Source organism: Triturus cristatus, chromosome 5_2, assembly GCF_964204655.1.
Source record: "Triturus cristatus chromosome 5_2, aTriCri1.1, whole genome shotgun sequence".
In the NCBI taxonomy this organism is placed as follows: Eukaryota; Metazoa; Chordata; class Amphibia; order Caudata; family Salamandridae; genus Triturus; species Triturus cristatus.
In genome coordinates, this window is record NC_140588.1 from 74,181,796 (window position 1) to 74,204,677 (window position 22,882).

Consider the following 22,882-nt stretch of genomic DNA (forward strand, 5'->3'; position numbering starts at 1 on the left):
GCTGACAAAAGAATTCAACAAAATGTGCAGCCCCTGGCTGTCCAAGCCATAAGGACGGCATTGTCTGCATACAATATTACAGGCAGACGTCAACGTCCTACCTGGGGCAATCCACTTTTAGTTCCAAGAAGACCTGCTCCAGGTTATTAACATATAAGTTAATAAGAAAAGGGTCCAAGATACAGCCCGCTGGACCCCTCTCTGTATTGAGAATTGCCAAGTAACCATAAGATCTTTTGTGTAGCGAACCACCGCCTTAGTATCTCTATTGAGATCCATTAAAAAAGAACAATATCTCCTTCTACTCTGATGAACAGCATGATCCCCCACAGCTTAGTTCTATTAACGCAATCATATGCGGAAGACAGATCCATAAAGGCCAGGTGGATGGAACCAGAATGTGCAATAGGATGCTTATTAAGGGTCATGTAAAGGTTCAAACATTGATCGACCGTTGACTGTCCTGGGCGAAAGTATTGTTTTCCTCTGCCCATCTAGAAAGCCTATATAATAGAATGGATCCAACCACCTTTACCACCAAATCAAGCAGTGAGATTGGCCTTTAGCAATGGGTACTATCTCTGTCTCCCTTTTAAAAAAAGGAGATGGTGGTAGATACCGCCCAAGAAGATGGGGAGCCAGTTATAACTGCTGCATTAGTAATAGAGGTGAGGGCCGGTACCCAGATGTCCATATTGGAGATATAAAGATCCAGTGGATTCCTGTATGTACTCGGGGAATTGTTTTTAGACAACCCTGCTATGCCCTTTCTTACTTCCTCAGCTGAGAACGCAACAGCGGATTTCCCTTCAACCATGCCCGGCCTTCACTCAAAATGGAAGAGAACTGAAATATTTCCTCAAAGTGACTTACACAGTCATCCTCCGTAATATGAGCATCCAATACATTAGCAGAATTCGCCACCAAAAAAGGACTATTTACAATGGTCCAGAACTTTGAGCTGCTCTTCTGGGTGCTAGCCGCAATAAGGTCTGACCAAGCCTCATCCTTTCAAACAGCCTTGCGTTTTTCCAGTTCAGCCCTGTACCAACTGTGACAATCCTTGACTAAGCGGACGTTCCTTAGTTTAATACCTAACGCTTACTTCAATTTTGCCAGCCCCTCGTCGACGGCATCCTTGACGATTCGGCAGGATTTAGTGTCACAGCCTAGCAGCTCTTCAGAACTGCCGTAGTGTGACACATCCTTGACACAAGATCTCGCAATACTCCTCAACCTGACTTTAAGGTTCTCTTGTTCTGCGGACGTAGCTTGGTCTCTGTATCCAGCTCACTCTCCATCGCAGTTGGCCTGAACTTGTGACTATGTCTCGACCCAGCATGACCAATTAATCACAGTTGGTGCTAAGTGGTTCTAGGCACTATTTTACTTAAGCTTTAAAATTACATATATTTGGTTCTACTGATTACATTTTTGTTCTTTTGGTGTCAAATAATTTATTAAAGTTTGCTTTATTTCTCTTGTGTTGTGTTTTCACTTTCTAATTGTTTGGCTTTTAATGCTGCAGAAGTACTTTGCACATTGCCTCTAAGTTAAGCTTAACTACTTTGTGCCAAGCTACCAGAGGGTTAAGCACAGATTAATTTGTGGTTTGCATGTGACTTCACCCTGGCAGAAATTGTGGCAGCTGCTTGAGTAGGGTTTCACCCCCTCAACCAGTAACCCATTTTCCAACAAGGATGTTTCTAGTTATAGGTTCTCATTGAACATATAAGTGCATTTTAAGTGCTTAAGGGTCTGATTTAGAGTTTTGCAGACTGGATACTCCATTACAAATGTGACGGATGTCTTGCCCACCATATTAGAAGTGTATTGTAGCCTGTGGCACTTGTAATATGGCGTACGTAATATCTAATTTGTGTTGACGGAGTATCATGTCTGGCAAACTCTAAATAAGGCCTGAAGTCTTCATTTGCATTAAGTTACCCAATTGGACCAGCACATCTTCCAAAAATGCTTTATAAAATGTAAGATCAAGATTGTATAAATTATGATCAGCAATATAGTTGTATCTTTCTGGCATGTGCAATCCAAGTGAGATGAATGCACCAGATCCCTGTTCAATATAGGTATTATCATGCCAAAGAGCCTAAGGTTGAAAAGGCTATATAGGGGATGATTCTAAGTCGGGCAGGGTATGGATCACCCAGCAGAAGTTCTATTTCCATGTTCAAGGCAAGGAAAAATTGTAGATTCACACACCCCATCTTTTCCCTACCTCTAATGTATTTTCCTCCACAAAGAAATTTAAAATTAGGCGGTCTCAACCCAGGACTAGATAAGCTTCCATTCATCTGTTCAGCATCCCTCTCCGAGCTAAATCTACATAAAAGTATTGCAGTTTTGGATTTCTCATTTACCAAATGTGCTGACTGTGTGGACTAAAGCACTTGACCTTTAGTATTAGAACAGACCACGCCATGGTCTGCTCCAATCCAAGTCTGGCCGAAAAAGATATATCTTACAAGATAGCAAAGTAGAATGGAATTCTATCGTAGATATTTGTGGTGAAATGTCGAATTTTATAGATCATAAACGATATTTTTTAAGCCATGAAAATGAGTGTCGTTTTTGGCCCAATCAATAAATAGCCCGCTGAATCATTTGCATACCACATAGATTTTTTTAAGCTGTAAAAGTGTGAATAGAAATAAAAGGATCAAATGCACAAAAGAGAAGGAAAGTGGTGTCTCAGTTACACAAGAAGTGATTGGAGAAGGGTTACGGCGCATGTATGTGAAGATGGGAGGAGAGCTCTACAATAACAAGCATTGGCAAAGCCATAGCTCTAGCCATGGCAAGCTGGTGCAATGGTTGTGTTTTTAAAAATATTTTTTTTTCTTCAAGCATGTCTAGAAAATAAAAGGAAAAAGTGCCACTACATAAGCTATGCATCATATGCTTGCAAAGAAAATGTTTAATTAAATACAATTCTCATATCATTTTAATCAACAAGAACAGGTGCTTCTTAACAGGCAGCTGTATTTAGAACAAGTAAAAAAAACATTTTTATTGTTAATGCACATCACAGGAAAATACACTTCAGAACTGCAAAGAAAAATTACCATTGGCTTTAAATTACTCAGCCTGAAAACATTAGGCGAGTAGCATCCGCCACTGAATCACAAGACTGAACCTCTGTGAATATGGTGGGCCAGCTGCCAAGATCCCAGTCACCCTGTTTGCATCATCTCTGAGAACAGCAAGTTGCTCCCATTACAGACCAGTCATCATCTCCTTGAGCTTACTGACTTCCGCTTTGACTGTAGAAGAGAATACCTTCTCTGACAGTTCTGTTTGACATAAGGTATACTAGGTAACCAGCACTGTTCAGTAGACACACTTCAGACGAGACACTACTCTCACACTATCAAGCTCTAGCACCCATCCTTGTCACTGATAGCACCAAACAAACAAAGTATACTACTCCTTTCACAGCTCACTGATTCAATCAATATACAAATCCCTACCATGGGACCTATGTATGCCTTCACATATGCACCACTGGATTTTCCTTAAAGGTATAGGAAAATCCTGCATCACCCCTTTTCTGAACAAGCAAAACATAACATTGAACATTGTATATTTTGCATCCTTTTCATTTGGCATTGTGGCACTTTAGCAACATTAAGCAGAAATTATTTTTATTGCATAAACCACAAAGAAGCAGCGTGTTGTAGGGCACACTAACCTATGGTGTACAAGTGTATTTCACCATCATGCAGTGGTATTTAGCTCAATGTTTGATAATGTAAATATCACATGCAATAATTGGAAGTGATGCTCTCAGGGTCAAAGATGTTTCCTTCATACACTAACTCAGTGCAAGTATGGATGGTGTGTGGTCATTCTCTTTCCCCTTCCCTTCTGTTTTTGTTTCGTTATGCCCCATGGTTCTATGTGTGTGAACTCGATCCCCCTCCCTTTGTGGCTTACCACCTGCCTGCCTACTCTCCTCCCTTTTCTTGGTCGCACTTGCTCCCTTAAATCTGGTTGTGCTCTCTATATCCCTCACTAACTTGTCATGTACAGCCTCTTTCTTGATTTCTGCTTTCACCCCGCCCTATCATTCCCTTGTCATCACACTTCTCTCTGGAGATTACTGAACCCATTTTATGCTCACAACTTGCGGCCTTTCACCTTTTTGTTATTAACTCAAGTTTATATGCCTCCCCCCACCACAACCATATCACATATACTGGTATTGTTAAAGGGTAGAGAGATAAAAAGCAGCAAAAATAAATTAGGAGAGAGAGAGAGAGAGCGAGAGAGCATGAGAGAGAGATCACAAAAGTTCTTCCTCTTGAACGCAAGGCTGAACTAGTAGCTGTCATCTATGAATGTTCATGTGATCTTGAATCTAAGACAACCTTGGATAAAATGATAGTTGCACATCTGAGACTGTTATGTTATGTTATGTTATTGGGTTTTTATAACGCGCGCAGTTACTCCTGGGAGTGTCCCGGCGCGAGCCTATGAAGTACCAATTAGGAAAAATTAGAACAGAAAGGTTTTAAGCTGTTTCTTGAATAGCCCCAGCTCTTGGATGCAGCGCAGAGAAAAAGGCAAATAATTCCAAGCCGTGGCTGCCCTAACGGCCAGAGATCTGCCCCCCATTCTTTGGAGGCGCACACGAGGAATTTGCGCAAGCAGCTGAGATGACGATCTCAAGTGTCTGGTAGGCATGTAGAAAGCAAAGCGCTTTCTAAGGTATATAGGTCCTCCATCATACAAAGCCCGATGCGCTATAACCAGGGCCTTAAACTCAACACGTTTCCTAACCGGAAGCCAGTGCAGCATAGGCAGATGATGCTTGATACTCTTTCTAGTAGGAATGTTGAGCACCTGCCTGGCCGCTGCATTCTGGACCACCTGCAATTTTTTAAGAATATAGTCAGGGAGGTCCAGACACAGCCCATTGGCATAGTCTACCCGAGAAAGGATCAGTGCCCGGGCCACTGTTTCCTTCGCTGTCCAAGGTAGTACTGGAAGGAATTTCTTGAGAGACTTTAATATCCCAAAGCAACTCCCCGCCAATTTTTTAATCTGAGTCGAGAAGGACAACTGCATGTCGAACCAGATGCCCAGATTTTTGACTGGTAGTCCCAAAGAAGATGGCATAGAATATTCGGATGGCCAGAGAGATTCCCTGAATTGGGGGGGAAAACTACCGTAAAGAAGAATTTCGGTCTTTTCCTCGTTACATTTAAGTTCGGCGGCACAGAGTCACTGGAAAACAGCTGTCAAACACTCCTTCACCCTCACGGTAGAAAATTCCGATTTTCCCCAGGTGAACAGAAGTTGGGTGTCGTCGGCGTAAGCAACGATTTTGGCACCCCGCTCTTACGCTAATTGGACCAGAGGAGTAACATATATGTTAAAGAGCAGGGGGCTCAAAGAAGACCCCTGCGGAACTCCAGTGGTCACAGATTGGGGAGGAGAAGAGAAAGGCAGGAGCCAGACCTGTTGCGAACGCCCCGCAAGAAAGGATTCCAGCCACTTCCAAGCTTGCCCAGAGATGCCTATGTCCGCCAGCCGAGCAAAAGCAGTGCATGGGGTACAGTGTCGAACGCCGCCGACAAATCCAGCATTATGAGAGCTCCACTTCCGCCCGAGTCCAAACAGTCTCAAATAGCTTCAGAAACTTCGACCAAGGCAGACTCAGTACTGTAGGCAGCTCTAAAACCAGATTGTGCTGGATGAAGTAGACTGGCCCCCTCAACAAAATCCATAAGTTGTTTGTTAACTGCCTTCTCACAAATTTTTGCCACACAGGGGAGCAGAAAAATGGGGCGATAATTCCCTGGGTCCCCAGGATCAAGCGATGTTTTTTTTAGAAGCGGGAGGATCTTCGCCTGTTTCTATTCCAACGGGACAACTGCTTCTTTGAGGGAAAGATTGACGAGTGTATTGACCTCAAGATTGACCGATTCGGCAAAGGAGGCCAGAAGCCTAGCCGCACACGGGGCCGATGGTGACCCAGATTTCATAGATTTCAATATTTTAAGGGACTCTGACAAGTCAACAAAGGAGAACGCAGTCAGCGTGAGGACGGGAGCTGGTGCCGCAGCCAAAGGTGTGCTCTGGCTGACGAACGTTCCCTGGATAGCCTGAATCTTATCAATGAAAAAGTTGGACAGCTTTTCGCACCAGGCAACTGAAACAGGGAGTTTAGTAGTCATAGCCTTAGGGGCCATGAAACTCTGAACAATAGAAAATATTTCCCTAGAATTGTTGCCAGCGGACTCAATCCGTTCAGCATAGTAAAAGCCTTTGGCCTTGCTAATGGCCATGTAGTAAACTTTCTGGGCTTCTCTGAGTGTCTTCTTTGCCCATGGACAGTAGTCCATACGCCAGCCGCGTTCCAGCTTTGTGCAATGTTGTTTAAGTGTTTTCAAATCAGCTGAGAACGAAGGCTTCGAGGGAGAGTTCCTATGATGAGACGGCATGAAGGCGGTGAAAGGCTATCAACTGCAAACCCAATCCAATCAGTAAAGTTGGCCAGAGCCCCTTTCAAGTCAGCGGGAAGAGGGGACCCAAAATCTTCTAAAATGAGGTTAAAGGCTACCGGATCAATTTTGGCTGTAGCAGGGCTAGAACTGGCCTGATGGTCGACGGCCCATAAAATGTGGGCATGTACTTTTAACTTTTACATGTCCTGGTAGTGGGAAACTCTTTTATTTGTTTTTTCACTGCTGCTATGACTGTCTCTCCCGTAGGATAACATTGGGTCAATTTATTACATTTATTAAGCAATAACTTTCCACTGGGAACGGGTAGAAATGTCAAGTTTGGTGTCTAAAGAATTGTCATTTAAAACCTTAATGGAAAAGTCAGATTTTGATTCACAATTCTGAAATTGCCACTTTTAGAAACTTGGCATATACTTGTCCCAATCATTTAGTGCCTGCAGCCTGTAACCTGGGTACATTACTAGGTGTAGCTGGCAGTTGGTCTTTGTGTATTGCTCCCAGACAGTGAGACAAACAAGGACTAGGTGTTGGGAGGACAGGCTATCTCTTACTTGAGGAGGGTGGTGAGCTCTCATCGTACACAATTTCTTTTTAATCAATCAAACAACCTATGTTCAGTTTTTACAAAAAACATCAAAGTTTAATTATACAATAAATGTGCAAAATTAAAAATCCATTTAATCATACATATGGCACCCCACACCTCAATATCAATGCAATAAAATAAATACTGTTTCAGTAAATACAATTTGGAAAGTAAAAAAAAAATACATAAATAAAAACAATAATAATAATAATCTCTCAGCGACACATTCGAACATAACTAACCCTTTTGTTTTAATCACAGCTTTATCTAAGCCTAACAGCAGACCTTAAGAAACTGAGAACATAAAGTGCAGTGTTACCTGAGAGCATTTGTAAAAAGGTAAAAGCAGGTTGTACCTGGCTAAAATATACCTTTTTTCAAATGGGGATAATATATGACTTCATGGGCACCTCATAAAAACTACAAAACATTAAAAAATGAAGCATGTCTTGTGAGACTGTCCATCGCAGCCACAGGGCAAAAGGCTTTGACCTTTGTTCCTCCTGTGAGCGTAGGCAAGGAGGAGACAAAAAAAAGTCAAAGAGAAACCTGGTCAATAAAAACGATCATAGCTACTTTTGATTTAAAGAGATATGGCTCCGTTGACTGCAAAGTTTTCAATATGATGTACCTACAGGCGCTGGACTTCCTGAGTGCCACTTCTTTGCTATCCAAAATCCGCTTTCTTAAAAATGACTCCATCACCCAACAGACATCCTTCCTACAAACCTTTTCTGGATTAGTAAATAAGTCTGCCCTTCCCAGGCTCATAAAACGCTCCCTGATATACTTAAACCAAGGAATATAATAAAAATGGTCAAGGGTCAGACAATCCTTTAAAATCTCTTTGCTTAATCCTATCTCCTTCCTTAGCCAAGTTTTCATCCATAAAGAAAAGGGGCGATAAGCCAGAATGTCAGAAAGGTAGACCGTACCCAATTCTTCATATACCACAAAGGTAGAAGTGCCCTGAGGCACACATAGAAGCTGTGTCAAAAAGTAATTTTCCACAATTTGCAACTCTATGTGAGTAGCGTTCTCCAATATCTCACTACCCTAGGTTATCTTGGAGATACACTTGGTCCTGTATATCTACAAAAAGGACCCAATGGGTCTGTTGCCCAATCAAGAAGCAAAATTAAAAACAGCAGCATTAGCCCTCACACAGTCACCTTACTTTCTACTTCTTAGAGACTGCGAGTTCAAAACAGAGTCGAACAATACCCCCAGGTATGAAAAAAACACTAGTCTTAGGGACTGGGGTGGACCCAACCATAAAGGCATAGGATTATTTTTAGACAGGGTCCCATCACTATCACATAGGACTTGTCATTGGTAACCAACAGATCCAGTTCCTCCATAAAGCTGACAAAAGAATTCAACAAAATGTGCAGCCCCTGGCTGTCCAAGCCATAAGGACGGCATTGTCTGCATACAATATTACAGGCAGACGTCAACGTCCTACCTGGGGCAATCCACTTTTAGTTCCAAGAAGACCTGCTCCAGGTTATTAACATATAAGTTAATAAGAAAAGGGTCCAAGATACAGCCCGCTGGACCCCTCTCTGTATTGAGAATTGCCAAGTAACCATAAGATCTTTTGTGTAGCGAACCACCGCCTTAGTATCTCTATTGAGATCCATTAAAAAAGAACAATATCTCCTTCTACTCTGATGAACAGCATGATCCCCCACAGCTTAGTTCTATTAACGCAATCATATGCGGAAGACAGATCCATAAAGGCCAGGTGGATGGAACCAGAATGTGCAATAGGATGCTTATTAAGGGTCATGTAAAGGTTCAAACATTGATCGACCGTTGACTGTCCTGGGCGAAAGTATTGTTTTCCTCTGCCCATCTAGAAAGCCTATATAATAGAATGGATCCAACCACCTTTACCACCAAATCAAGCAGTGAGATTGGCCTTTAGCAATGGGTACTATCTCTGTCTCCCTTTTAAAAAAAGGAGATGGTGGTAGATACCGCCCAAGAAGATGGGGAGCCAGTTATAACTGCTGCATTAGTAATAGAGGTGAGGGCCGGTACCCAGATGTCCATATTGGAGATATAAAGATCCAGTGGATTCCTGTATGTACTCGGGGAATTGTTTTTAGACAACCCTGCTATGCCCTTTCTTACTTCCTCAGCTGAGAACGCAACAGCGGATTTCCCTTCAACCATGCCCGGCCTTCACTCAAAATGGAAGAGAACTGAAATATTTCCTCAAAGTGACTTACACAGTCATCCTCCGTAATATGAGCATCCAATACATTAGCAGAATTCGCCACCAAAAAAGGACTATTTACAATGGTCCAGAACTTTGAGCTGCTCTTCTGGGTGCTAGCCGCAATAAGGTCTGACCAAGCCTCATCCTTTCAAACAGCCTTGCGTTTTTCCAGTTCAGCCCTGTACCAACTGTGACAATCCTTGACTAAGCGGACGTTCCTTAGTTTAATACCTAACGCTTACTTCAATTTTGCCAGCCCCTCGTCGACGGCATCCTTGACGATTCGGCAGGATTTAGTGTCACAGCCTAGCAGCTCTTCAGAACTGCCGTAGTGTGACACATCCTTGACACAAGATCTCGCAATACTCCTCAACCTGACTTTAAGGTTCTCTTGTTCTGCGGACGTAGCTTGGTCTCTGTATCCAGCTCACTCTCCATCGCAGTTGGCCTGAACTTGTGACTATGTCTCGACCCAGCATGACCAATTAATCACAGTTGGTGCTAAGTGGTTCTAGGCACTATTTTACTTAAGCTTTAAAATTACATATATTTGGTTCTACTGATTACATTTTTGTTCTTTTGGTGTCAAATAATTTATTAAAGTTTGCTTTATTTCTCTTGTGTTGTGTTTTCACTTTCTAATTGTTTGGCTTTTAATGCTGCAGAAGTACTTTGCACATTGCCTCTAAGTTAAGCTTAACTACTTTGTGCCAAGCTACCAGAGGGTTAAGCACAGATTAATTTGTGGTTTGCATGTGACTTCACCCTGGCAGAAATTGTGGCAGCTGCTTGAGTAGGGTTTCACCCCCTCAACCAGTAACCCATTTTCCAACAAGGATGTTTCTAGTTATAGGTTCTCATTGAACATATAAGTGCATTTTAAGTGCTTAAGGGTCTGATTTAGAGTTTTGCAGACTGGATACTCCATTACAAATGTGACGGATGTCTTGCCCACCATATTAGAAGTGTATTGTAGCCTGTGGCACTTGTAATATGGCGTACGTAATATCTAATTTGTGTTGATGGAGTATCATGTCTGGCAAACTCTAAATAAGGCCTGAAGTCTTCATTTGCATTAAGTTACCCAATTGGACCAGCACATCTTCCAAAAATGCTTTATAAAATGTAAGATCAAGATTGTATAAATTATGATCAGCAATATAGTTGTATCTTTCTGGCATGTGCAATCCAAGTGAGATGAATGCACCAGATCCCTGTTCAATATAGGTATTATCATGCCAAAGAGCCTAAGGTTGAAAAGGCTATATAGGGGATGATTCTAAGTCGGGCAGGGTATGGATCACCCAGCAGAAGTTCTATTTCCATGTTCAAGGCAAGGAAAAATTGTAGATTCACACACCCCATCTTTTCCCTACCTCTAATGTATTTTCCTCCACAAAGAAATTTAAAATTAGGCGGTCTCAACCCAGGACTAGATAAGCTTCCATTCATCTGTTCAGCATCCCTCTCCGAGCTAAATCTACATAAAAGTATTGCAGTTTTGGATTTCTCATTTACCAAATGTGCTGACTGTGTGGACTAAAGCACTTGACCTTTAGTATTAGAACAGACCACGCCATGGTCTGCTCCAATCCAAGTCTGGCCGAAAAAGATATATCTTACAAGATCGCAAAGTAGAATGGAATTCTATCGTAGATATTTGTGGTGAAATGTCGAATTTTATAGATCATAAACGATATTTTTTAAGCCATGAAAATGAGTGTCGTTTTTGGCCCAATCAATAAATAGCCCGCTGAATCATTTGCATACCACATAGATTTTTTTAAGCTGTAAAAGTGTGAATAGAAATAAAAGGATCAAATGCACAAAAGAGAAGGAAAGTGGTGTCTCAGTTACACAAGAAGTGATTGGAGAAGGGTTACGGCGCATGTATGTGAAGATGGGAGGAGAGCTCTACAATAACAAGCATTGGCAAAGCCATAGCTCTAGCCATGGCAAGCTGGTGCAATGGTTGTGTTTTTAAAAATATTTTTTTTTCTTCAAGCATGTCTAGAAAATAAAAGGAAAAAGTGCCACTACATAAGCTATGCATCATATGCTTGCAAAGAAAATGTTTAATTAAATACAATTCTCATATCATTTTAATCAACAAGAACAGGTGCTTCTTAACAGGCAGCTGTATTTAGAACAAGTAAAAAAAACATTTTTATTGTTAATGCACATCACAGGAAAATACACTTCAGAACTGCAAAGAAAAATTACCATTGGCTTTAAATTACTCAGCCTGAAAACATTAGGCGAGTAGCATCCGCCACTGAATCACAAGACTGAACCTCTGTGAATATGGTGGGCCAGCTGCCAAGATCCCAGTCACCCTGTTTGCATCATCTCTGAGAACAGCAAGTTGCTCCCATTACAGACCAGTCATCATCTCCTTGAGCTTACTGACTTCCGCTTTGACTGTAGAAGAGAATACCTTCTCTGACAGTTCTGTTTGACATAAGGTATACTAGGTAACCAGCACTGTTCAGTAGACACACTTCAGACGAGACACTACTCTCACACTATCAAGCTCTAGCACCCATCCTTGTCACTGATAGCACCAAACAAACAAAGTATACTACTCCTTTCACAGCTCACTGATTCAATCAATATACAAATCCCTACCATGGGACCTATGTATGCCTTCACATATGCACCACTGGATTTTCCTTAAAGGTATAGGAAAATCCTGCATCACCCCTTTTCTGAACAAGCAAAACATAACATTGAACATTGTATATTTTGCATCCTTTTCATTTGGCATTGTGGCACTTTAGCAACATTAAGCAGAAATTATTTTTATTGCATAAACCACAAAGAAGCAGCGTGTTGTAGGGCACACTAACCTATGGTGTACAAGTGTATTTCACCATCATGCAGTGGTATTTAGCTCAATGTTTGATAATGTAAATATCACATGCAATAATTGGAAGTGATGCTCTCAGGGTCAAAGATGTTTCCTTCATACACTAACTCAGTGCAAGTATGGATGGTGTGTGGTCATTCTCTTTCCCCTTCCCTTCTGTTTTTGTTTCGTTATGCCCCATGGTTCTATGTGTGTGAACTCGATCCCCCTCCCTTTGTGGCTTACCACCTGCCTGCCTACTCTCCTCCCTTTTCTTAGTCGCACTTGCTCCCTTAAATCTGGTTGTGCTCTCTATATCCCTCACTAACTTGTCATGTACAGCCTCTTTCTTGATTTCTGCTTTCACCCCGCCCTATCATTCCCTTGTCATCACACTTCTCTCTGGAGATTACTGAACCCATTTTATGCTCACAACTTGCGGCCTTTCACCTTTTTGTTATTAACTCAAGTTTATATGCCTCCCCCCACCACAACCATATCACATATACTGGTATTGTTAAAGGGTAGAGAGATAAAAAGCAGCAAAAATAAATTAGGAGAGAGAGAGAGAGAGCGAGAGAGCATGAGAGAGAGATCACAAAAGTTCTTCCTCTTGAACGCAAGGCTGAACTAGTAGCTGTCATCTATGAATGTTCATGTGATCTTGAATCTAAGACAACCTTGGATAAAATGATAGTTGCACATCTGAGACTGTTATGTTATGTTATGTTATTGGGTTTTTATAACGCGCGCAGTTACTCCTGGGAGTGTCCCGGCGCGAGCCTATGAAGTACCAATTAGGAAAAATTAGAACAGAAAGGTTTTAAGCTGTTTCTTGAATAGCCCCAGCTCTTGGATGCAGCGCAGAGAAAAAGGCAAATAATTCCAAGCCGTGGCTGCCCTAACGGCCAGAGATCTGCCCCCCATTCTTTGGAGGCGCACACGAGGAATTTGCGCAAGCAGCTGAGATGACGATCTCAAGTGTCTGGTAGGCATGTAGAAAGCAAAGCGCTTTCTAAGGTATATAGGTCCTCCATCATACAAAGCCCGATGCGCTATAACCAGGGCCTTAAACTCAACACGTTTCCTAACCGGAAGCCAGTGCAGCATAGGCAGATGATGCTTGATACTCTTTCTAGTAGGAATGTTGAGCACCTGCCTGGCCGCTGCATTCTGGACCACCTGCAATTTTTTAAGAATATAGTCAGGGAGGTCCAGACACAGCCCATTGGCATAGTCTACCCGAGAAAGGATCAGTGCCCGGGCCACTGTTTCCTTCGCTGTCCAAGGTAGTACTGGAAGGAATTTCTTGAGAGACTTTAATATCCCAAAGCAACTCCCCGCCAATTTTTTAATCTGAGTCGAGAAGGACAACTGCATGTCGAACCAGATGCCCAGATTTTTGACTGGTAGTCCCAAAGAAGATGGCATAGAATATTCGGATGGCCAGAGAGATTCCCTGAATTGGGGGGGAAAACTACCGTAAAGAAGAATTTCGGTCTTTTCCTCGTTACATTTAAGTTCGGCGGCACAGAGTCACTGGAAAACAGCTGTCAAACACTCCTTCACCCTCACGGTAGAAAATTCCGATTTTCCCCAGGTGAACAGAAGTTGGGTGTCGTCGGCGTAAGCAACGATTTTGGCACCCCGCTCTTACGCTAATTGGACCAGAGGAGTAACATATATGTTAAAGAGCAGGGGGCTCAAAGAAGACCCCTGCGGAACTCCAGTGGTCACAGATTGGGGAGGAGAAGAGAAAGGCGGGAGCCAGACCTGTTGCGAACGCCCCGCAAGAAAGGATTCCAGCCACTTCCAAGCTTGCCCAGAGATGCCTATGTCCGCCAGCCGAGCAAAAGCAGTGCATGGGGTACAGTGTCGAACGCCGCCGACAAATCCAGCATTATGAGAGCTCCACTTCCGCCCGAGTCCAAACAGTCTCAAATAGCTTCAGAAACTTCGACCAAGGCAGACTCAGTACTGTAGGCAGCTCTAAAACCAGATTGTGCTGGATGAAGTAGACTGGCCCCCTCAACAAAATCCATAAGTTGTTTGTTAACTGCCTTCTCACAAATTTTTGCCACACAGGGGAGCAGAAAAATGGGGCGATAATTCCCTGGGTCCCCAGGATCAAGCGATGTTTTTTTTAGAAGCGGGAGGATCTTCGCCTGTTTCTATTCCAACGGGACAACTGCTTCTTTGAGGGAAAGATTGACGAGTGTATTGACCTCAAGATTGACCGATTCGGCAAAGGAGGCCAGAAGCCTAGCCGCACACGGGGCCGATGGTGACCCAGATTTCATAGATTTCAATATTTTAAGGGACTCTGACAAGTCAACAAAGGAGAACGCAGTCAGCGTGAGGACGGGAGCTGGTGCCGCAGCCAAAGGTGTGCTCTGGCTGACGAACGTTCCCTGGATAGCCTGAATCTTATCAATGAAAAAGTTGGACAGCTTTTCGCACCAGGCAACTGAAACAGGGAGTTTAGTAGTCATAGCCTTAGGGGTCATGAAACTCTGAACAATAGAAAATATTTCCCTAGAATTGTTGCCAGCGGACTCAATCCGTTCAGCATAGTAAAAGCCTTTGGCCTTGCTAATGGCCATGTAGTAAACTTTCTGGGCTTCTCTGAGTGTCTTCTTTGCCCATGGACAGTAGTCCATACGCCAGCCGCGTTCCAGCTTTGTGCAATGTTGTTTAAGTGTTTTCAAATCAGCTGAGAACGAAGGCTTCGAGGGAGAGTTCCTATGATGAGACGGCATGAAGGCGGTGAAAGGCTATCAACTGCAAACCCAATCCAATCAGTAAAGTTGGCCAGAGCCCCTTTCAAGTCAGCGGGAAGAGGGGACCCAAAATCTTCTAAAATGAGGTTAAAGGCTACCGGATCAATTTTGGCTGTAGCAGGGCTAGAACTGGCCTGATGGTCGACGGCCCTTTCTCTCACAGTCCACGTAAAGCAAGATAAATAATGGTCTGACCAGGGGACTGGAAGCGGATCTTCAATTGAGATAGGGAAGTTAGAGCAAATGGGGTCTAAAATATGACCTCCACAATGGGTGGGTAGGCTGACCCATTGAGTGAGCTGGGCCAAATTCAAGGAATCCAATAGATCACGGGTATTACCCAATTCAGTCTGGTCTAGATGGATATTGAGATCTCCAAAAAAGAGATATTGCGAAAAGCGCAAAGCGCGAGGAACAATAACATCTTCTAGACCACTAAGAAAGTGCCCAGCAGAGTGTCCCACCCAACGTGGAATGAGCCGAGAAAACAATGGTGAAATCCAAAAATTCACCCTCCCCAGTACTATGTTTTTCCTCTGGGTAACCTCCCAAAGATCCCTAAAAACAATGGCAACACCACCCCCTCTACCGCTAAGGCGGTCAGTCCGGGACATTTTAAATCCTACTGGGATGGCCATCTGAACAGTTGGATTAGAGGATCCATTCAGCCATTTCTCTGTGATGAACAGAAGGTCAAGATGCTGGTCCAGGATAAGATCAAATATGTCCTGGTGATGTTTCACCAGCGAGTGACTGTTTATCAGCCCAGCTCTGATGGTAGGACGCACTTTGGCTATAGACGGGAGCTCATTCAAAGGCTCCAACCCCCCCAGATCAGAGCCAAGGTGAAACTGACAATCCTGACAAACTGTCATCTGAATGCGGCACACGTCCCATCTAGGAATTGATTTACAGGGGCTGGCCTGAGCAGCAGCAATTTCTTACGGCTGTAAAACACCAGGACCTCAAAAGGCAAAATAAAATGGGCAGCATACCTGGTGCTGGCCGCTTTCGGGTCGCTGACGGGCGCAGATGGGCTTGCCTTAGGCACGCCTTTGGCGCGCCTGCGGCGAGCATCCGCAGTGCGTCCGTGTAGTGTGCATATAAGTAATCCCGTATGCCCAAGAACTTGAGCGCCAATTAGCAAAATGGCGGCTCTTGGCGGCACCACGGGAATGCAGGAAGTGGACTGTCCCAACTATCCCCAGCAGGCACCATACACAATGCAGTTTAAAAAGTCTGTAAAAACATCCAATTTCAATAGTTTTAAAGTGTGGGTATGCGGAGCAGGTAAAAAGTATGTGCAAATCAGCAAAGCAGCAGAGAAAAGAGCGTGGCAGCAAATACGGAACCCCTGAGGCACTGCGCGTCCGTTGAGCCTGCATTTAAGTAATCCCGTGTGCCCGAGAACTATAGCGCCAATTAGCAAAATGGCGGCTCTCGGCGGCACCATGGGAATACAGGAAGTGGACTGTCCCAACTATCCCCTGCAGGCACCATACACAATGCGGTTTAAAAAGTCTGTAAAAACATCCAATTTCAATTGTTTTAAAGTGCGGGTATGCGGATCAGGTAAAAAGTATGTGCAAATCAGCAAAGCAGCAAAGAAAAGAGCGTGGCAGAAAATACGGAACACCTAAGGACTGTATGCACTGAATATGGTGTTGCACCTTTTAGGGTTCTGCAATCCTTCCAGCTCAAATTCAGAAATGCGAGGTGAATATCAACTATATTGCTGAAAACCTTGGTTATATCCTCAGGAGGCCAGAGTCCACATCACTTGAAGACTTAATGATGGCTCCAAAACAATATGGTGTACCTCCCACTGACAAAAGTCCAGTAAAAGTCCATGTGTGTGTAGTTGGTGAGGGAAAAGGACAGTTGGGTGACAGAATGCCAAACTCACAAAAGCAGCATAATGAAGGTACTGAGTTAGAAAGCATGAACATTTGCTTGCTGTGGTGTTCTGTTGTGTGTGCTATGTGGGGTGGGGGTTGCAATGCAGCAGCTGCCACCTGCCCTACATCTGTATGTTGTGTTAGCAAAGCTTGCACTGGGGATCCCCTGGTATACCTTATAATACTGTGTAAGAAAGGCTGAACATGAAATTTATGAGTGGAGTTCAGAAAATAGACCAACTAAATCCTTTCCAAGAAATGGGTCATCTACATTCCTTGGTGGGCTACTTGGTGTGAGATGATTTGTACTTTTGGATTGATGAGTCCTTTAATCATTAACTGGTAAAACTTGACCTAGCTCAGAGAGATTTCACAGGTCATCCCTTGTCCTAACCAAAATGACAGAAATCATACTCCCAGAGCACAGCCACATTTAGATAGCAAATTCACACTCAATGGATGACAAAGAAAAAAATGACCCCTCTCAGAGTAACAACAAAAAGAATACCCCAAGCACTTGTATTGCCACAGTGTGCAAAGTTATTCCCAGAGACCAAGAATAGGAGTGTGAGCTTCACTTACTCGAGATACTTCTGGCAGAGCCAATGAACCTTAACCCAGTAATTCCCTCTAATTTATGGAACTCCGTTAAAGCAAGGGAGAAGAAATGATTCCTTGATTACTCACCTGCATTTCTTAATTGTCCCATACTCTGGCCAAGGTGTTGAATTAGAACCTTAAATATTTGCTAGCTGGATACAATTACAAAGTGTATACCCCTCATAGATTTTCACTGCATAAGTTACATTTGATTTAAGATTTAATATATATGGTGCAATAGTTATAGTGCTCCTTCTTGGCTGCCACTAGTCCAGATAAATTAGCTAGGGGACTTGACAAAGTTCACTTCAAGAGGGGCTGAGTTGGAGGAAGACTTCCCAGTTCCATGTGTGGCCCTAAAGTTCATGTGAGACAGCTCTGATTGCTGCAACAAATGCTCATTCACGTGGGCTAGATAATTGTAGGTACACATTTGAGCAATTATGGGAAGCCCTGCATTTCTGTGGTTACTGTGTGCCCTGGTTATTAATTTTTGATCCTTTTTAGTGTCTGTATGGCAACCCGCTGAAGTGATTGACCATTTGAATGAGGACATAAACTGCACTGGGAGTGAGGGGAGTATCATTTTAGGGCGCAAACAGTGACTGATTCCTGGCTATAGGCATCAGACCCTAGACAAGGTAGGATCTGAATCCCAAGCATCCTAAAGAAAATCTCCTTAGGGGGATTCATTCCTGGAGGCAAGACAGTTGGTACCTACGTCTGCCCTGCTAAAGGATTCTGGATCTAGCAAAGCCATGTAGAAGCATGGGTGGGCCATGAAGACGAATGGAGTTGCACAGTGCCTCCTGGGTGATGGAGAATTAGTCAACGCATGCTGGATGGTCTTCTAGGGGGAGGACTTTTATACTCTACCTACTGCCGAGTTCCTGCCTCCTACTGAGAACTCTATTAGAATTTGGACCAAGGTACTTTACCACTTCGGCTCTTTGTGCCTCGCCCATATTTCCCTGAGATTCACCCTCCCTTCTCTTTACTTTACGATGCTGTCCAACCTACCTCACTCACACTGCTTCTATTTGTCTCACCCTCTTCCTTCCCTAATTTACCCTTCTCTCTCTGCCTCATTGTCTCCCTTTACACCAACTCATCCATCCATCTATATAACACACACTTCTTTCAAGCTCCCTGCCTCACTCTCATATTTACAAGAAACAGTTCACAACAGAGGACGAGATATGTCTTTGTAGGGTTCTTTTATTGCCATTTTGAGGACCTTGATTTGGTGAAGACCTTCTTTCAAACAAATGATTCAATCTAAAAATGAAAACATGAGAGAAATTGTTGTGCAAAATAGATAGTTTGATTAAGATTGTGGAACACTTAGTACTTACAAGTTCTTTAACTTAAATTACTACGAAGCGTATTCCCCTTGATGGCAAAACGTTCCAATATTTTCTTTACTACAGCCTAGAAATATTTATTTATGAAGCTGATGTTGGTTGAATCCACTAGAATTGTAATTCATTTTAACTCACAAATGTCATTGTTTGTTGTAATGTTATTAGAAAGTTATATCACTTAGCCAAAAAATAAATGCAACAGATTGTAACTTATATATTACTATTGCGTAAATGATGAATATAATAGATAGACAAGCCTTTGATTTCACTCTAAACAGAAACTATAAAAAGTAAACAGAAACTAAGTACATTAATATGTAAATATCATTAACAACAATTAGGTGTTGAGAAGCCTGGCCTCTGCAACCCTAACAATGATGAATATTTAAAATGTGTTCCTTTTCACTTTGGTTTTATTACAAATGTGCTTTTTCTCTGAATTATGAACAATTTCAGCAGTAATATCACTGGGCTAGAAGATCGATTTCCGCTGAAAGAACTGGTTCCGCTTTTCCAGGCAAACCTGGTAATAAGCAGTAGCACAGCTTTTGAAGAAGAGGGATGGTCAGAGATTTCCATCGGCGCAATAAGATTCCAGGTATGGACTTCACTGCAAAGTATTTTCCATAAATGAATTTGAAGGCCCAAAAACTCATTCTCCGGCCACCACTTGCAGAGATTGTGTGGTCGTCAGTAATTACACGTATCCTGGGAAAAAGGGTGGGTATTTCCCTACCTCGGACTTACAGATACCAAGGGTACTGGCAACTCAGGGTGTTGTGGAGAATCAGGCACATTACCAGTTGAGCCTTCAGGGTCCACCAAGAAATGAGGGATTATATGGGTAATTAAGCTTCTGGTAGGTTTATTGAATGTAGAATAGAGATTTTATTAAAGTCAAGAAGGCTAGCAATATGCATTAAACTTGTATTTGAGCTGCACCATTGAAAGCTCTCATGGAATCTAACAACATCACAATCACCAAAAGAATCCTCCATCCCATAAATAGCATGTGACCTCCATCTTCCTCTTCTTTTCATTTGCTCTTCTTTAATTCTTCATATCTCTTAACGTTTCAATTATCCTCCTCTAATTTTCTACAATAAAACATAAAAACAACTCAAACTTTTAAACGTATTTCTTCTCAATTCTATTTAACTTTTTACAAACCTCTTTAGATAAGCATTTATTATCCCAAACCACCACACCCAAGGGTCGGTTGGGCGGGATAATGCTAGCCTACCGTAAACTTTGTCCCAATCATAAAAACGCTCACAGTCCAGCCTTATTAGACCTTTCATTTTGTTTCAGCATAAAATGTATACATCCTAATTTTGTCAAAAACAACTATTACACATTCTTTAAAATGTATACCTAAACATCCCTTTTAAAAAATAATACATTCTTTTTTTACTTTCACACACCACACATCAAACAAACACCCATAAACTGGGTATCCCTCCATTCTTCTTTCAATCACACAATCCAAACTGTAATTATAAATATCTATATCAGTTATCAGCATATTCTTATCTGCCCAGAAGCAGCAAACAAAAGAGAAGGAAAATGGAGGTCACATGCTATTTATGGGATGGAAGATTATTTTGGTGATTGTGATGTTGTTAGATTCCATGAGAGCTTTCAATGGTGCTGCTCAGAAGTGACGAATAAAAGTTGAATGCATAATGCTAGCTCCTGTCTTCTTTTTTTAAATTTGTTTTGATTGTTTTTTATATTTTCATAGAACTTTGAAAAACAAAACAGTTTAGAATAGCCTGTATACATATTATATCATGCGTCACAAGCGTCCATTACAGTTCTCAATATGTTTTCTGACAATTTACAGTTATATGCTTAATAAAAGATTGTAAATCCACCATAGGATGAGGTGACACACTGTTCAAAGAATATAGAAAGAAAGTGCGAAATACGTGGAGGGGGAGAACAGGAGGATAAAACAGATAGAGAATCTCAACTGGTGTTTACAAATGCAATTATGCTAGATAACAATACACTCCATTTGTCCGAATTACATGAGTTATAAAGCATAGATCTAATCTATCAAAGAACCAGCCTAGTGACAGATGTTAGAGCAGTTATAAACACTTCTGTCTGTTTGACTGTTGTGTAAGGTTAAATGTCAGGGATTACCAGTAGCCAGGCTCGTTGTGTTTATGTTCTAATGGGTCTAGGTGGGCTACTTGTGGTGTGATGTGTACATCAGCATATACTGCCATGCTGGGTGTCATGTCCAGATCTTGTTCCGCTGTACGAAAATTGGAGAGTATTGCGTCCCATGCTGGTGCTAGTGGTTGCCTATGTAGTCCAATCGCATCTTCACGGCGAAGTGCAACACTCTCCGCCTGTGCCCAGCACTGGAGGGATGCTAGCTCCTGTCTTGACATAAAATCAGTTATCCTATTCATCTGGTAATTCCTCATTTTGCATTGGACATTCACCCAGTGATTTCAGCTGTGTTCCCAAAAAGCGTATAATTATGATGGGGCTGGTAACTGCTGTTCTAGCAAATTTCAAAGTAAAGTATATTCATTTATATATATATTGGGGTGAAAGGCAATCGCTGTTGCTATTAGCATATTTGCACTGTCTGTTTTAAACACCGATGTGAAACAGTTTTTGTATATTATTTTCTACTATCAGGAGGTGTTTTTTGAATTGTTTCCATCTTCTATAGAGAGTGAAAGTGAGTTCCAGTAGTGGGCCTAATAGTTTAAAGGATCTGAATATAGATGCCATGTATGGTGCCTGGGGTGAGGTTAGAAGTTTCTGTTTGGAAGATTTAGGTTATGGGTTGGATTGTATATTGTTACAATATCTAAGGGGTATCCTGGCAACATTTGTTAACCAGTGTCAGAAATTTGTAAAGAGCCCTCTTTTTTGCAGAAAGCAAGCTTTCCTGGTGACAATATTGAGAAGTTGAGATGCGTCTAGAGATATAATATAAGGATTCCGGTGATAAATGTTTCTATGCATTACCTTAGATTCAGAATTAGAATAAAAAAACTTTATTCAGCTGAAGAAAAACCATAAGAGTGTACAAAATCATTAAAAAAACTAACATGCTAGTCCAGCATTTCACATTTTTATAAAACATAGAAGGTAATAGATAAGTAAAATACATAGTATTATCCTTTTTGTGAAAAAAAATTAAATAGTTAAAAACCCATAAAAACAGAGTTAATCAGGGTGCATTGAGCCCCTGGATTGCACAGCTGTGTCAAGGAATAAGCTTACATAGGAGCAAGTCTCGTCATCTGATAATTGCTGGAGATCACGGTAAACTTGAGTGCAATGCTGAAGGTTTCTAAATTTCCTAAAAAGAAATAAACGCTTTTTAATGTAGATTCTATAAATATCACATAAAAAAGGAAATGTAACATGATTTGTTTAGACTACATGGTTGCATGTGCATGCTCTAGAATCATGGTTACACTGATGCCCAATGGAGAAGCAGAGCGAGTATTTGATAGTATTAGCTCTAAAGCGGAATAATAGGGAGCGATCCCAACTCCCACCAATGTTGCACAAGTAACTATTGGGGGGAACTTTGAGATTTAGATACAAATAGCTTTTGTCAATTAGCTTCAAGATGTTGTCATTTAATCTATCTGCTTGTGTCTGTTCTAACAATAGAGCTTGCACTTGCTTTATACCAGGGAGAGGGTGAGATACAGTATCAAGGACATTTTCATTTAGGCTAATCCCTTCTAGTGATTTTTTAAAGTACACCAAACATTGGATGGAGAGGCCCCTCTTACAACCTAGAAAGTCAGTAATTCAATACTTCGTGAAAGAGGCCTCTTCCGTTTTCCAAATGGATAACCACAATAGAGGGGATCGGGCTTGGATGAGATCACTCAAGTAGGTTAAACCCAGCTCCTAATGGCAGATAAAATGGGATGTGGATAAGGTAACGGAATTTCTTTCCTTCAAAAATGATTTTCTTCCCTCTGAAGAGCCATCGGTTCTGAAATTTCTCAGATTTCCACCCCATAAATTGTTATTGGTACTCATTGAGCAGTGTATCTTTGCAGCAAGGGTTTGAGCACCTTACTGCCCATGTG

The 22,882-nt window shown here is 42.0% G+C and overlaps 1 protein-coding gene across 4 annotated transcripts in view; it reads left to right on the top strand.

Moving 5' to 3' along the window:
- The window catches only part of LOC146822680 (molybdenum cofactor sulfurase-like), a 496,467-nt gene that overhangs the window by 451,355 nt on the left and 22,230 nt on the right, over positions 1 to 22,882 (top strand). For 3 of the 4 annotated variants that reach the window (XM_085606870.1, XM_085606868.1, XM_085606871.1), the window contains one exon: positions 19,254 to 19,395. In XM_085606870.1, coding sequence (XP_085462996.1) covers positions 19,254 to 19,395 — 142 coding nt within the window. The remainder of the gene's footprint in view (positions 1 to 19,253; positions 19,396 to 22,882) is intronic. The other variant, XM_085606869.1, reaches the window with a different exon arrangement.